Here is a 14,127-nt window from a genome sequence, read left to right as displayed (position 1 = left end):
TTTTCTCACTGTCTCTATCTTTTACAATCTATTGCTTACTCTCTAGCTGTCTGTCTTTCTCTGTATTTGTACTGTGTGAAGCAGCATATTGTCGCTGTCCATTTAAAAACATGTATCTCCCAAACAAGTACATTTACAGGAGAAGGGGGAAAAACTTTCTTAACTTTAAATGGAAGGGAATGTAAAAATAATTATTTCCAAGTAATTTTGGAGCATTTCTATTGGTCCATTTATCATGACATTTTCACACAATGTCAATGACAGCTGCTGTGTTCAAATATTATATTCATGTAAGAATCCACAAAAATGGAGATACATGGTTTTAATTGGACAGCGACGATATGTGGAACCCAACTGACAGTGCAGCTTACAGCAGTTCACTTATTAGCATTAAGCACTGAATATCTGGACGCATCTTTATCTTGTTGTCCTCACTTCAACTTCATATTACATTATCCAGTCTCTGTGTGTTTGTTGTCCTTTTTATGGGCTTAACCAGATTTTTCTGTCTGTTTGTTCTTTCTGGCTGTTTCCAGATGGGCAAAAGATACACAGACCAGTCCTGAATTGAAATCATAGAGAAAATCTTCAGTGTCATGGTGGGATTAGCTGCTAGGCCCCGAGCTCCATGCCTCTGTCATTACTGCAGTGCAGCTGCAGGGGAACTTTCAGCTTTGCATCAGCTGCTAATCTCTTTTGGCTCGTGCTCTTTGAAACAGATGCCAGTGGGAAGAGCGCTGTGCTTCGCTCCATTAACGTCCATCTCCACCAACAAATTATACACTGGAGTCTGTCCCACTCTAACTGGGTTCTATCTCTCAAACTGATCCAAGACCAGCTTCTTCCAGTTAACTGTTAATAAAGGGGCAGTAAATTCAGTCATAGGTCAATGCAAAAAAAAAAACATTTTTTTAAGGCAGTGGATCAGCAAAAACTCTTTATCTTTTCTTTAATCCACACATGCATTTGTTAAGCGAGCTATGTTTTTCAGTGTGAGTAACCTTTTAAATGATGGTGTTTGAGATTTTTTTGGGCACTTCTAGGTATAGTCATATTATTTAGCTGTGATGTTTCGTAGCCAGTTCTGGTTTTTAGTGACTACAAATTATAAAAAAATGTGTGGTATCTGCAAAATTAGACAGTATAATTTGTCATAATTTCTTATCTTTTATTTGTATATTCCAGTAGTTTCATTTAAAACAGTAGCTTATTGACTTTATAATGACTTTTTTTTGGAAAGTACCTTTATTTTAATTGATGGTTTGTAACTCACTCACTCATGTTTAACAGAACGGTCCATAGGAGGCGCTATTCAGTATTTCACATCAGTGACACCATGTGTCCATGCTCTTTAGTTCTTTCTTCATAGGAAAAAGGTAGAAATAATTTTGGCTGGGGGATGTCATGCAAAAAATGATGCATGCTTTAAAAACGAGAGACTGCACTGCTGCTCCCGCTGGGGGTTTGTTTGCTAACTCCTGCTTGCAAAGGGCCCCACAAAAGTCAACCAGAGCTTTGTGGAGGTGGTCAGGTCTAATTCGAGTTATTAAACTAACAAAATGAACAGTAGCTTTGCCACGCTTCATTGTAAGAATGTTGTTGTAGTATGTTAGGCTGTTTTAGACTTCAGTTTGGACTTTTATGTTGATGAGGCCGAATATGGGTGATGCGCTGGGGGAGCAGACCTGTCTGGCTCTCTGGCTAGCTGCTACCTCTGGGGCGTTACCTTTATCGATGGCACCATTTATAAATATATCTATATAAAATCTGAAAAACCAAATACCTACCCAAAGAATGAATATCTGAATAATCGAATATTCTATGCCAGTCCTAATATTTTCAAGTTATTTTTCATAGAAAGATGTCCATGTTGAAATTCATTTGTTCAGCTTGTATTTCTTATGACCCTTTCCGACATGCACGGTAATCTAGTAATGTTCCAGAGTTTACCCGGAAGAGCTATATGTGTGTACTCGGCCACCCGCAACATTTGTTTTGGACCTTACATGGATTTTACCCCCTCACGCTCTGGTAAAAACTCGTGTGAAGTCAGAGGCTGTTTCTCAATACAAAGTACATCAAGTTCGAACTGCCTCACTTGGTAGTACAAACTTACAACAAGTTAGTACAACTTAGTACAAGTTCGACTCCTGGGGGCGCTGTGGTTGTTATGCATTTGGAACACAGGTGTACTTGATGAATCACAGTCTCCAGAAAATTTCCTGCCTGTGTGAACGACCGTCCCGAGACCTGTTGAGGACAAAGTAAAGAATAAGTTAGGGCATTTTTATGTTTGTATGTTTTATATGTTTATTGAACATTGTCATTATTTTAAATAAGTCTTTTTGCTTTCAGTGTAATCAGACATTTGAACGGAAAATTATCATTGTGTCTTTTATCAACAGTGTCATTGCCCACTGCTACTATTCTAGAAAATAACTGAAGGCTACCTGCATGCAGATATAAATCTGTCTTTCACAAGAGGGAAATTGCTGGGAAGGGAAACAAAGAGGAAGGTTCTTTAGGCATCACTTTGGGCCTCAATGGGACTTTTTAACCCGACAGTCTGAAGCACTATACCCTGCAGCGTTCTCACCTGTGGCATGTCTGTGCCTGTGCTCTGTTTGCAGTTGGCCTTGAAGAAGAATCTATAAACTGCTGTTCTCATTGTTGGAGACAGATTGCAAAATTATGACCTTCCGTTCAGCATGGCTTTACAGTTTGAATGGGCCAGTTAGGTACGGCAGGCTTTCCTGTTGACTTTAGTTTTGCCAAACATTTCATTATTAGAGTGCTGAAATAAATCTTTTAGAAAGGTCAGATGTTATGCGATTATTCTTCTATTGTCACCTTATAAGTAAATTGCTATAGGACTTTCACTTTGTTCTTTTCAACAAAGAAACCTATAAGACTTTCAGCATGTATCTGCGGTTTAGGGATTTTATCGTTTTCAGTGACCTTTTTTAAGGTTGTTTCATCGTGCCTTGTTCTCTTTCTCTCCTTCAATTTCAGAGAAAAGTCCACTTCTTCTGAGCCCTGAGGAGCAGAAAGAAAAGAGCCCAGCTGTGGAAACCCCCGAGGAGGACAGACAGTCTAAGAAAGGTCAGCATGTTCATGCCCTGAGAATTACAATGAAGAAAAAATGATGCTGTTTCTCAGTAAAGCCAGAATTAACCTAAATTTATGACTAATTATATGGGCAGCGTGTTTCCCTTGATGATTATACAAACCATTGGAACCCAATGGAGAGGCCCATATTAATACCCTGGCGTCCTGCCCAGAAGGAGGTAACAGAGAAGCCTAAAACTCAGGACATATGTTAAATCTTTTGTCCAGTCTGACTGGAAATTATCTCTGTTGCCTGTAGATGGTCTCTAGGGTCCCCTTACACTTCTTGCAAACTAAAAACAGACATGGAACATGGCCCATATTTTTATGAACCTTTGATTAGATTGTTGGTGTAAGATAAGGCTGATGTTTGAAGACCCTTATGTGGTTAGCATGGAGCTGTGTTGTCCTGCACGTAATGTATTCCCTCTTTGGAGAATGTGCTGCTACTACCTGTGTAAATGTGATATGGTGATAACATGCTGTTTACACTGGAGCATCTATATTTTGCTTTTTTAAAAGGTTTGTTTTCCAGTATGTAACATTTTACAGTGGGACAGTACTTGCTTGCTTGCTTGTGTGTGTGTGTGTGTGTGTCACAGTCACACTCGCGTCTGCACATGTGTGTTGATATGAATCAAAATGTGACTGCATGATGTTATGGTCGCCATGTGTCTGATCTGATTTTACAGTGACATTGCTAAACACTTGGCAAATATATCCAAGGGCATATGTTGTTGGGTACAGATTGAATCTAAAAGGCTTAACTATGATAATGTTTTTTTCAGTAGCAGCTTCATTAAATCTTCATCTAACATTGACAAAGACAGAGCAAAACTTTGTATCTAAAACCTTAAACGGTAACTTTACAGGAAATGAAAAATATTTTTACAGAAGTTAATTGAATTGTAAAACGATGCAAATGATGTATAGATTTTTCTGATTATGCCAAAATAGTAATTTAGTAGTAATAAGAAAAAAAAAATTAAAATAAAAGGATTATAGGTTTTGGTGTGACAGGCATGATATATGCCTATGATGTGTCACATGACCCTCTTCCCATTAAAAAAAAACAAAAGTTGGATCCAAAATGGCCACCATGGTCAGCACCCATCTTGAAAAGTTTCCCCCCTCCCATATACTAATGTGCCACAAACAGGAACTTAATATCACCAACCATTCCCATTTTATTAAGGTGTATCCATATTAATGGCCCACCCTACATATGTATGTGTGTGTGTGTATGTGTATGTATGTAGAATTTTTTTTCTCCATTTTGTTGTGCTTAGGTTGTAGTGTTTTTCTTTTTATTCACTCGTTTTGTCTTTTATTTTGGCCATGTGTCTCTTTTTTTATTTTATGGCTTTAATATTGCTATAATATAATATTACATTTGATCTTTTCAGAGGCTGTAGGACCAGGAGGTAAGAATGTGTTTGCACGCATTCTGAAAGTTGCACAGCGTTACTTGGCAGATGCAGCGAAACAGATCTCAGTGGCTAACGTGAGACCTATACTTTTTTTTTTTTTTTTTTAAATCTTGCATTAATTGAAATGTCATTCCCAGTTAAGCTCACAATTGGTAACACGGTTTGTTCAGTCCTTTTTTATACTCATATTTACGAGGAATAGGACGTGGATGCAGCTCCTGTGTTTAAAAATAGTTTATACGTATTTTTATGGAATAAATAAATGGTAAATTATTTTTATAAGTTGAATTGGCAGTTATTTATAAGTGGATTTAGCCCTAATTGTTGTTTAGACCCAAATACGTTAGTTGTGCTCGTAGTGTAATGTTGCTCATTAGTGCATATTCAGCTTGATGTAAATTTCCTTTAAGTTTCCTTTTTATAATATGGGGATGTGTGATAAATTTTAGTGAATCTTTTATCACGCCTTCACCTCATAGGCCAAGATGACTTCTCCTGCCAAAAGCAGCTCAGCTGTGGCCCGCCAGCCTAAGAAGAGGACATCAGTCTCTTTCACACAAGCACAGGTATGTGTTCTTTTTTTTTAAAATGACTTAATCTGAATAATTAACTTGGCAAAAATTTTGGCCCAAATGTTTATGTAATGGTTTTCACAAAGTCATCACAAAGCAGCTTTACAGAGATCCTCCTTGAGCAAGTCATGGGCAACAATGGCAAGGAAAAACTTCAACAGAAGCTTTTGATTAAGAAGTTTTCAGGTTAATGTTCAAGAGGAGTTTTTGTCTGTGATGTATCAATATGTAGCATGTGACAGTCTGTCCTAATAAAGAAGGTCTTATGCACTTCACAAGTATTGTGGGTATTAATACTGTCTGGATTATAGTTGCTGGTCATTGTGCTGAAATGGGTCACTTTGTAACTCCAGGGAATCTGCTTTGGCAGCAGTGTACTGGAATTGGAATAACACAATGAAGGAATGGTTCTTTCTATTTCCTTATGAGATGCTTTAAAGGATATTTGAATTTTTTTTTAACTTTTTATAATTTTCTGAATGAATTATTACAGTAAAGATATAGCAAATAAAAAAACAAACCCCTCCCATGTATCATTCATTATCTGTAACCGCTTATCCAGTTCAGGGTCGCGGTGGGTCCAGAGCATATCTGGAATCATTGGGCGTAAGGCGGGAATACACCCTGGAGGGGGCGCCAGGCCTTCACAGGGCAACACAGACACACACACACACAGACAGACACTTTTGAGTCGTCAATCCACCTACCAACGTGTGTTTTTGGACTGTGGGAGGAAACTGGAGCACCCGGAGTGGGAATCGAACCCACAACCTCCAGGCCCCTGGAGCTGTGTGACGCTACCTGCTGCGCCACTGTGCCACCCCCTCCCATATATATATATATATATATATATATATATATATATATATATATATATATATATATATATATATATATATATATATATATATATATATATATATTTGTGGTTACGAAACATCTCCCATTTAGTGTATAAAGCCTTGTTTCGACTTAAGTGGTTTGTGTGCGCAGCGGTAAGCGGCTCGGACCCGAGGAGGACGGCGTCACCCCAGTCGCATTGTACGCCATTTTAGCTTGCTGCTACGTCGTTCTCTCTGACGTGTGATTACAAAATACCGATAAAAACCGATAAAAACCGGTAATACCGATAAAAACCGATAAAAAAAATCGGTTTACGACGCAGGGACGGATCAAAGTCGTAAGTCGTGGACCCCCTATATACACACACACACAAACACATCTACAATATAGTAAGGGTGGCTGTAACAGTCAAAAAATTTTGCAATAACAGACACAGTGGTAGTACAGTCTTATCAATATCTTTAAGAGTCAATTTATTCCAGATAGCATAAAATTTTAAGCTATCCCTTTTTATTGTGCAATGAATTTTTTTGAGTTTTAAAAATACATTAAATCCCTAATCCAGTGGTTAAAAATAGGCGGGCATGTGTCTTTCCCTTTGAACAATATCAATCGTCTTGTTAACAAGGTTGTAAAAGCTATCACATTCTTAGTTGATTTACCTATGCAAATATCCTGCAGTGTCACCCCAAATATAGCCACACGTGGTGAAGGTGGAATACAAGGTCCTAGAACATTTGAAAGAAAGGAAAATATTGAATGCTAAAATGTCATTAATTTAGAGCAAGATCAGTGCATATGTGAAAGGGTAGCTAATTCTGTTTTACGTATTTCACACACAGGATCAGTGATCATGATTTTTTAGCTTTACTTTAGACGAATGTAGGCAGTGAACAACATTGAACTTTATCACAGTATGTCTCAAACATATCGACGAAGAATGAATTCTTTTCAAAGCATCCTCCCTTATTTTTCCAGACATCTGTATATCCAGCTTCTCTTCCCATTGTTGTTTTAATGAAAGCGGAGATTCTAATTTTTCTGAATTAATTAAAACATGTACTGTACCAATTCTTGGTGAATTTACCGTAGATTCTAAAATGACATCTAGAAGGTTTTTTAATGGTAAGGTGGGGAATTGGAGGTAATGTAAAACTACAGAGTTTTAAATACATAAAAAAATGTGAATGAGGAATATTCTCTATTCTACTAAGCTGTTCAAATGCTATCAGTAAAAGATCTTTTATTGTATGAAAGCCAGAGTCCCTCCATATTGTGAAAGCTGTGTCAGTTACTGATGGAGTGAAGATATTAGAAAGCGAATTAGATTTCCTTACAGAGCCGTGTTGTGTGTTTTTCTAGTAAGTATGTTTTACAATCAGAATAAGGTCCACCTTTAGTTTCTGTGTGGTTTTATGAGGTAAATGCTGCTGTGCAATTTCACAAAATTGACAATTTTTCAACCTTTCAGACTGGGGAGTAAAGAGTGTGATTTATAATGTTTTCTTTGTACACCTAACCATTATTTCAACAACTAATCATGATATGATTATTATATGATTATTATATATGTATAGTGGGATTAAAATATAACACATCCAACTTTCAGAGGAGGAGGAGCCAAAATAAGCCATTCCAGAATGTAGCTGTGGGCATGGACAGAAAAGGTCCACTCCCTTCTCAGGAGACTGATGGAGCCACAACTGAGTACAGGTATATATGTGTGTGTGTGTGTGTGTGTGTGTGTATGTGTGTGTGTGTGTGTGTGTGTGTCAGAGAGAGAGATGGAAGCTGCTGAGATAGACAAGGACATTAGAACTAATGAGTTGTTAGTACCCCTGTGTCCCTCTAAATGGGTCACTAGTGTTAATGAAGATAATTTTTGTAATGACTGCACCACCTGTGCAGCAGCGTCATAATAATTAATATCACCCCAAACTTCACATTAGAACAAACTCCTCCACCATCATTGAGTGATGATAAATAGTGCACTTTACAGCTGTTTCCCTCACTCAAGTTTTGTTTTGGATTTTAATTAATTATGATTCCGTGTGATTTATGGCCTGTGAAAACGCCTGTGGCAGCCACTCAGTGGAGTCAAACTCTGAGAACTTGCTCCAGGTCTAGAAGTGAACACTCATTCTCCTACCGTGGAGTGGCTTTATGTGCGAGTCTGCTCTGTTCTTGAAAATCCAGTTTACAAAGAGTGCAAAAGTCATATCTATTAGGAGTTTGTCACGCAAGGCTTAATGTTTGATATCACCCACAGGTTTGAGGTGCCTCCTAACAATGTTTTTATTTATATCTCTGTTGTGTGCTTTCTTTCACTGATGGGCAATGAAGCACCATTTTATGTGTTACATAAAGCATGCACGGTGTTTGGACAGGGCATGTAACTGAAGGGAAGCTGGAGACCATCATCACTGGGGACATCTTAACTATTATTTGAACTGATTAACTGAATTAACTGAAACTGTTCAGTGTTGTGGGTCTGGAGCCTACCCAGAATCAGTGAGTGCAAGGCAAACAACTAATGGGTGCGAGTCGTTCATAGGGCATCTCACACTCACTCTCACATTCACTCACAAACTCAGAAACTCACACTTATGGACACTTTTGAATGGCCAGTTCACCAAACATCATGTGGTTTTAGGATTGTGGGAGAAGACAGGTGCCCCTGGAGGAAACGTTTACAGACATGGGGAGAACACACCAAACTCCTCACAGCATAACAGAACTTCTGAGTGACTCAGTGTCTGGTGAAATGATAAATGTTTCTTTCTGCTTGTCTGACGAGCACTAAGAGATATATTTGCAGAGGATTCTGGGAAATAGCTGCATATCTGTCATTCCCCACCAGTCTCATATTGGTGCCAAGTGGCTAAAATGGGTCCAGCAGCCCTGTGGTCACCAGCGGTCAGCACGTGGATTATCCTTAGTAGACAAGATGAGGAAATGGTTTGGCTGTATGTGAGAGTGGCGCTTTTAGGTTTTCAGCACTCAGTTGTCTGAGGGGCCGTGGATTTCAGCCATTACCCACTGAGCAAAAACTGATGAGAGTCTGTTTGCTGCTAACAAAAGTTTTCAGCAGGGATCAAGTGGCATTAAGCCTACACTCAGCTGCTGTTGAGGAAAGTTGCAGTGGTTTTTTTTTTTTCTAAAAATCACTCAGATTAGGACAGTTAGATTTAGTAATTGAGTACTTTGTCATCAAAATAATTTATAGATTAATCAGGTCAGACAACAACAAAAAGAACTGAACAGCTAGGTACCATGTACCTTGTTTATTACTGTATAAGAGAGCAGTAAAACAATTTTAATTTAGCTTTAGAATAATAAAGAAAACATACAAAATAACTTATGTACATTTTTTGTTTTAAAAAACTAGTTATGACAACCATACTCAAAAATGCAGTCACCTGTGAGCACATTAGTTTGGGTGATTATGTATTAAGTATATTTCTCCAAGTGATAACTGTGAGTGAATCTATTGAATGCTTGTGTACTTGAAGTGTTTCCCTACTATTTTCATCATATCTTCATCAGTATAATGTCGCTTCTGAAACTGAGAACTCACATATACTTCTTTACCCAGCCCATAAAGCAGGATCTTTCTATTGAGAGGTCTGTGATGTTAATACATAAAGACAAACAAGCTGGTCTGTAAACCTCAGACCAGTTCCTGCATGACACCATTGACGTTTAAACTTTGATGAGTTATTTCAGGCTTTACAGGATGACTCACAGCAGCACACAGTCAAAGAATTTAAGGCTGTTTATTTCCATCTGGCTTAACAATCCTTTCCATTTTAACCAGAAAAACTGTAGCTTTAAACCACTATGTGCTGAAACAATGCAACTCTGACAGGATTGTGCATTCCTGTTTTATAAACAGTAAGCTCTCTTTCATTTATGTGGATTGCAATATTTTTTTTCTGAATTGTTGCATGCCTTTACACATTTCCACCAGAGATTTGGAAAATCTCCAGCAGTTACATAATGCAGCTATGAAAAACAATTGGAATAGAGAAAGGTTTACATGAAATCAATATTTTAAACAGATATTTGAAGATTTGTATTTAGTGTACTTTGGAAGAGATAAAAAGGAGAGTTGACTCAATATTTGCATTGTGTGTCTGTGTGCGCGCCACACTAAGCATGGAGAACAGAAAGAGGAGAAGAGAACTGTCTGAGGACTTGAGAAACAAAACTGTAGGAATATCAACAGGAATCTCGCAATGTAGGGCCCAGTGTCAGAAATCTGGGTTTGCTTCCTAGGACATGGATCTTCCGGCAGGTCAATGACACCACTAATAATACATATTTCAAAATGCATCCGGATATGGATAGAAACAAGGCGCTGGAGAGTTCTGAAGTCGCGAGGAATGAGTCTGGATCTAAATCCCATTGAACACCTGTGGAGAGATCATAAAATTGCTATTGGGAGAAGGCACCCTTCAAATATGAGAGAGCTGGAACTTAAAGAATTGTTACAAAATTCCAGTTGCGAAATAGGAAATTGTTGCCATATAGGAAACAATTGATTTGAGTTATATATTCCAAAGTGTGTACTACCAAATATTTAGTTGATTGTGCCAATAATTTTATTTTCATATCAATTATTGGGGATTTTATTTCCTTTTTTTTTGTTTGTTTTAAGTGTTGTTCCAATACACACAAAGGAAATAAACATGTTTACAGTAATCCCTCGCTACTTCGCGGTTCATCTTTTGTGGATTTGCTAATTCCGCTATATCGCGGATATTGAGTGCTAAATTTCATAAAATTCTTCTATATTTTTTGCTATTATTAGCCCGTTGTCAACAAAAAAGAGTGCACAAATCTTTATGATTTCGTTTTCAAATCCTTTTCCTCTTCTTTTTAGTTTATTTATTATTCTATATGTTATTAATTTGAATAATGTAGTAGACCCTGTGCATCCTCTTGGTAGCAGACGACATGCATTATACTGCACAGCAACTTCTTGCTAACATATCAATATATCATTTACAAGTATTTCTTACGTACAGTACATGTACTGTTCATGTCCACATCCGAGTGAAATTTACTTACGCTAAATCACAGCTTAGGAATTACTCTATTAAAGAAACTGGTAGGATATCACATGTAGTTCCAGCTGAAAAACATTATAGAATGACTGTTTAATGCAAAGGGTGGGTTGTTAACAGCACAGGGAGGGTTTTAAAAGTCCCAATACTCGTTAAATACATAAATATCTTTCCTCTATTTGCGGAAATTCGTTTTTCGCGGGTGGTCTTGGAACTGTATAACAAAACATGTTTAATTGCAATAATTTTCTGGAAAAACCTTCGTCCATGACTGTATTTATTTGATATATAAATTGGGTTTTTAGACTATGCTTTGTTGTGGTTTATAAATGTAGTGTGTGTTAAAATGTATCAACATGAGCAAATGCATAAAAAATATCAGTTATTTTTAATATCAGTAATTTTGACCTGCAAGTTCCATACCAGTGTAACCTTAGAGAAGGTATTTGTGTACTGTGTATATATAACAGGAAGTGATTTGACCAGATGCAACCCACGTTACCAAAGTTCCTAGGTAGTTGAAAAGCAAATTGAAAGTTCAGTGGAATGGGCACCAATAACTGGTTGGCTCTCTGCCTTTGATAGAGATTGGTAGATGTGTTTTTTGTTTATGTTTTTAAATCAGTTGTGTGCATTGTATGACAGGCTTGTATATTGGTCCCCAGTGTCCCACATGTTGTTATTAAATTCTGTGGTAAAATGTTACTCCCTGGAGCCAAAGGGTGTATGTGTTCGCGTGTGCTTGTGATCGTATCTCATGTGCAGTTGCTTCCTTCAGCCACCTCACTGATGTACAGATAAATCAGGCCACTCTGACATTTGACAATCCATCAATAATAATACTCTCTTATTTTCATCTTTTGTGTCACTCCCTACAGAGATTTGGTAATCAAGTAATTCCATCTTTTCATACTTGATAAGTGTAATCTGTCTCCTTTAGACTTTCAGAAGTAGGACAGTTAGAGAGGATAGTGTATGGAACTCAGAACTTACAAAATGATACAATTTTGTAGCCTGTGAATAATATTTGCTCTCCGTATTTTGCTAATTTGGCTAATGTTGCTAACAATCTGTTGTGTTAATCTTCACAGTTCCCACATGCCTTTGAGGAGGCTGAGGTCAGGGCCTGTGGGCAGAGTGGCTCGTAGACGTAGTGCTGCTCAGTCCAGCTGTGGTAGGTCACTTCTGCATGAAGGAAGCACTGGTCAGTCCCAGAAACCCCTCAGTCAATCCCCAGCCTTCTCCCAGGACCCCAACCAGGCTTGTGTGGAGCCTCGGGAATCCCCACACAGGTAAGAAGAGAAGTGGTAGGCTTAAGGAATTAAGAGGCAAATCCTTGCGGAAGCTGCATTTGCCAGTGTTTACAGTAAAATCCCATTTAGCCCACAGTGATGTATGCTTTGGGTTGTATTTTTTGAGCTACAGTCTTGCTAAAGTGGGTCATGAAGGCTTTGGTCAGCCATTACTGAAGACTAAACCATAGAGGGTGGTCCCTTTTCATCTTTTTGTTATAAACAGCCTACCCTTGTCAAAGGGTTTAAATATTTCCTCAGTGCTTCAGAAATGGGTTTGTTATTTAGTTCAATTAAGCTCACTGTAGACATAGGTTGGCAACTGCTGTGTCTGGAGAAAACATTGGTCACAGACTTTATTGTTGCGCTTGAGGAAAGTACACTTTACATCCCACATAAGACCACAGCAAAATAATACTGTAATGACCATCAAGAAAGTATTTTTTCCATTCACAAATTTTTGTGTTTGGTAAAGCCTTTGATCTCCCTAAGGACTGTCATAGTGAGATTGTTGTTAAAGTCTTTGTTAAAGTGTCAAGGCTTCCACACAACTGATGTGGCTCTGGACCTGCTGGGGTACCACTAGTCTTCAAACATCAAAGACATTTCAAGAAAATGTCCTTCTGCTTAAATAAAGCTTTTACTGGCCACAACTACAGTAGAGCCAAAGCAATGAGAAGTACAGAGTTTGTCAGCATTAAAAAAAAAACAAGTCCTTTTCTAGCTGCAGGCTAAATTCTGTGTAGACCTGTAGATCACATTCTGTAAAGGATTAAGACATTCAAGTATTTCCCTTGAACTTTGTCTCTGAACATATGAAAGAGTTGAGGCCAATATAAAGGAACAGTTTTTCAAAACTTTAGTTTCTTTAATTTTACTCTGGAGCTACAGAACTAATGTAGTTAAGCAGTTACAAAATGCAAACCCAGATCACCACATGTTGCCTCAGATCTGTCAAGTCAAATAATCTGAATCAGACTTAGTGATGTTGTTTCTCACTATTTGGACAGGATTAGTTTTGCATGAAGGGGTGGGGTAACATAATTCACCACAATATGTCTGCGGTTTATGACCAGTTTGCATGGGGTAAAACAGTGTTGGGAGTGGCTAATTGGTTTACAACATTGCACATCCAGGGGCTTAAGTAGATCTCTGGTAAATAAAATTGACACAATGAAAATTGAATTGTGTTTTGAGAAGTGTATAGAAGCTGAAAATATGTTGGATTGCAAAAATAATAGTATTAATTTGTTTAAATGTTTTAAATATGGAAGTAATCATTTTTTACGTGACTGCTTGATTCTCTCTGAATGTTAGTTGTAGTACAGTTCACTTTCATTTTTTGTTTTTGGGATTATTTATTTATTCATTATACTGTCTCTTGCATTTTCCTTTGTACTTTATTTCTTTCTTCTGTCCTGTACACTTCTGTGCTCTTTTCCTACCTTCAATGGAAAAGCCCAAACTGCACCCTCTTATATTCCGTCTGTAACCCACACACACACACACACACACACACACACACACACACACAAGGCCGGAAAAGGTTGTATGTGTGGAGGAAAGATGACAGAAGCCCTGCTCTCTGCTTAGTGATATCAGCAGCCTCATAAAAAAAGGCCATGTTTAAAGCAGCTATATCCGCCATGGCCCCCTGAGGCCTGCTCCCTGTCGTTTCAATCACAGCACTCCCACCCTCGTGGAAAGAGGCAGCTCCAGCCTGGCCATGGGAACAGATGACTCACCCTTCGTCTGCAAAACAGCACCTGGTCTGCTTACTTTCTGCCCTTCTCTCTTCTAGTGTCAAGGACAT

At 38.1% G+C, this 14,127-nt stretch overlaps 1 protein-coding gene across 2 annotated transcripts in view; it reads left to right on the top strand.

The window, feature by feature from the left end:
* si:ch211-266k8.4 (USP6 N-terminal-like protein) overlaps positions 1-14,127 on the top strand; it is a 42,630-nt gene that overhangs the window by 17,721 nt on the left and 10,782 nt on the right. For both annotated transcript variants that reach the window (XM_066649352.1, XM_066649351.1), the window contains exons 11-15: positions 3,013-3,102; positions 4,515-4,612; positions 5,018-5,104; positions 7,563-7,666; positions 12,114-12,314. In XM_066649352.1, coding sequence (XP_066505449.1) covers positions 3,013-3,102; positions 4,515-4,612; positions 5,018-5,104; positions 7,563-7,666; positions 12,114-12,314 — 580 coding nt within the window. The remainder of the gene's footprint in view (positions 1-3,012; positions 3,103-4,514; positions 4,613-5,017; positions 5,105-7,562; positions 7,667-12,113; positions 12,315-14,127) is intronic.

Source organism: Hoplias malabaricus, chromosome 17 (genome assembly GCF_029633855.1).
Source record: "Hoplias malabaricus isolate fHopMal1 chromosome 17, fHopMal1.hap1, whole genome shotgun sequence".
NCBI lineage: Eukaryota > Metazoa > Chordata > Actinopteri > Characiformes > Erythrinidae > Hoplias > Hoplias malabaricus.
This window is presented reverse-complemented; position numbering and strand designations above follow the sequence as displayed.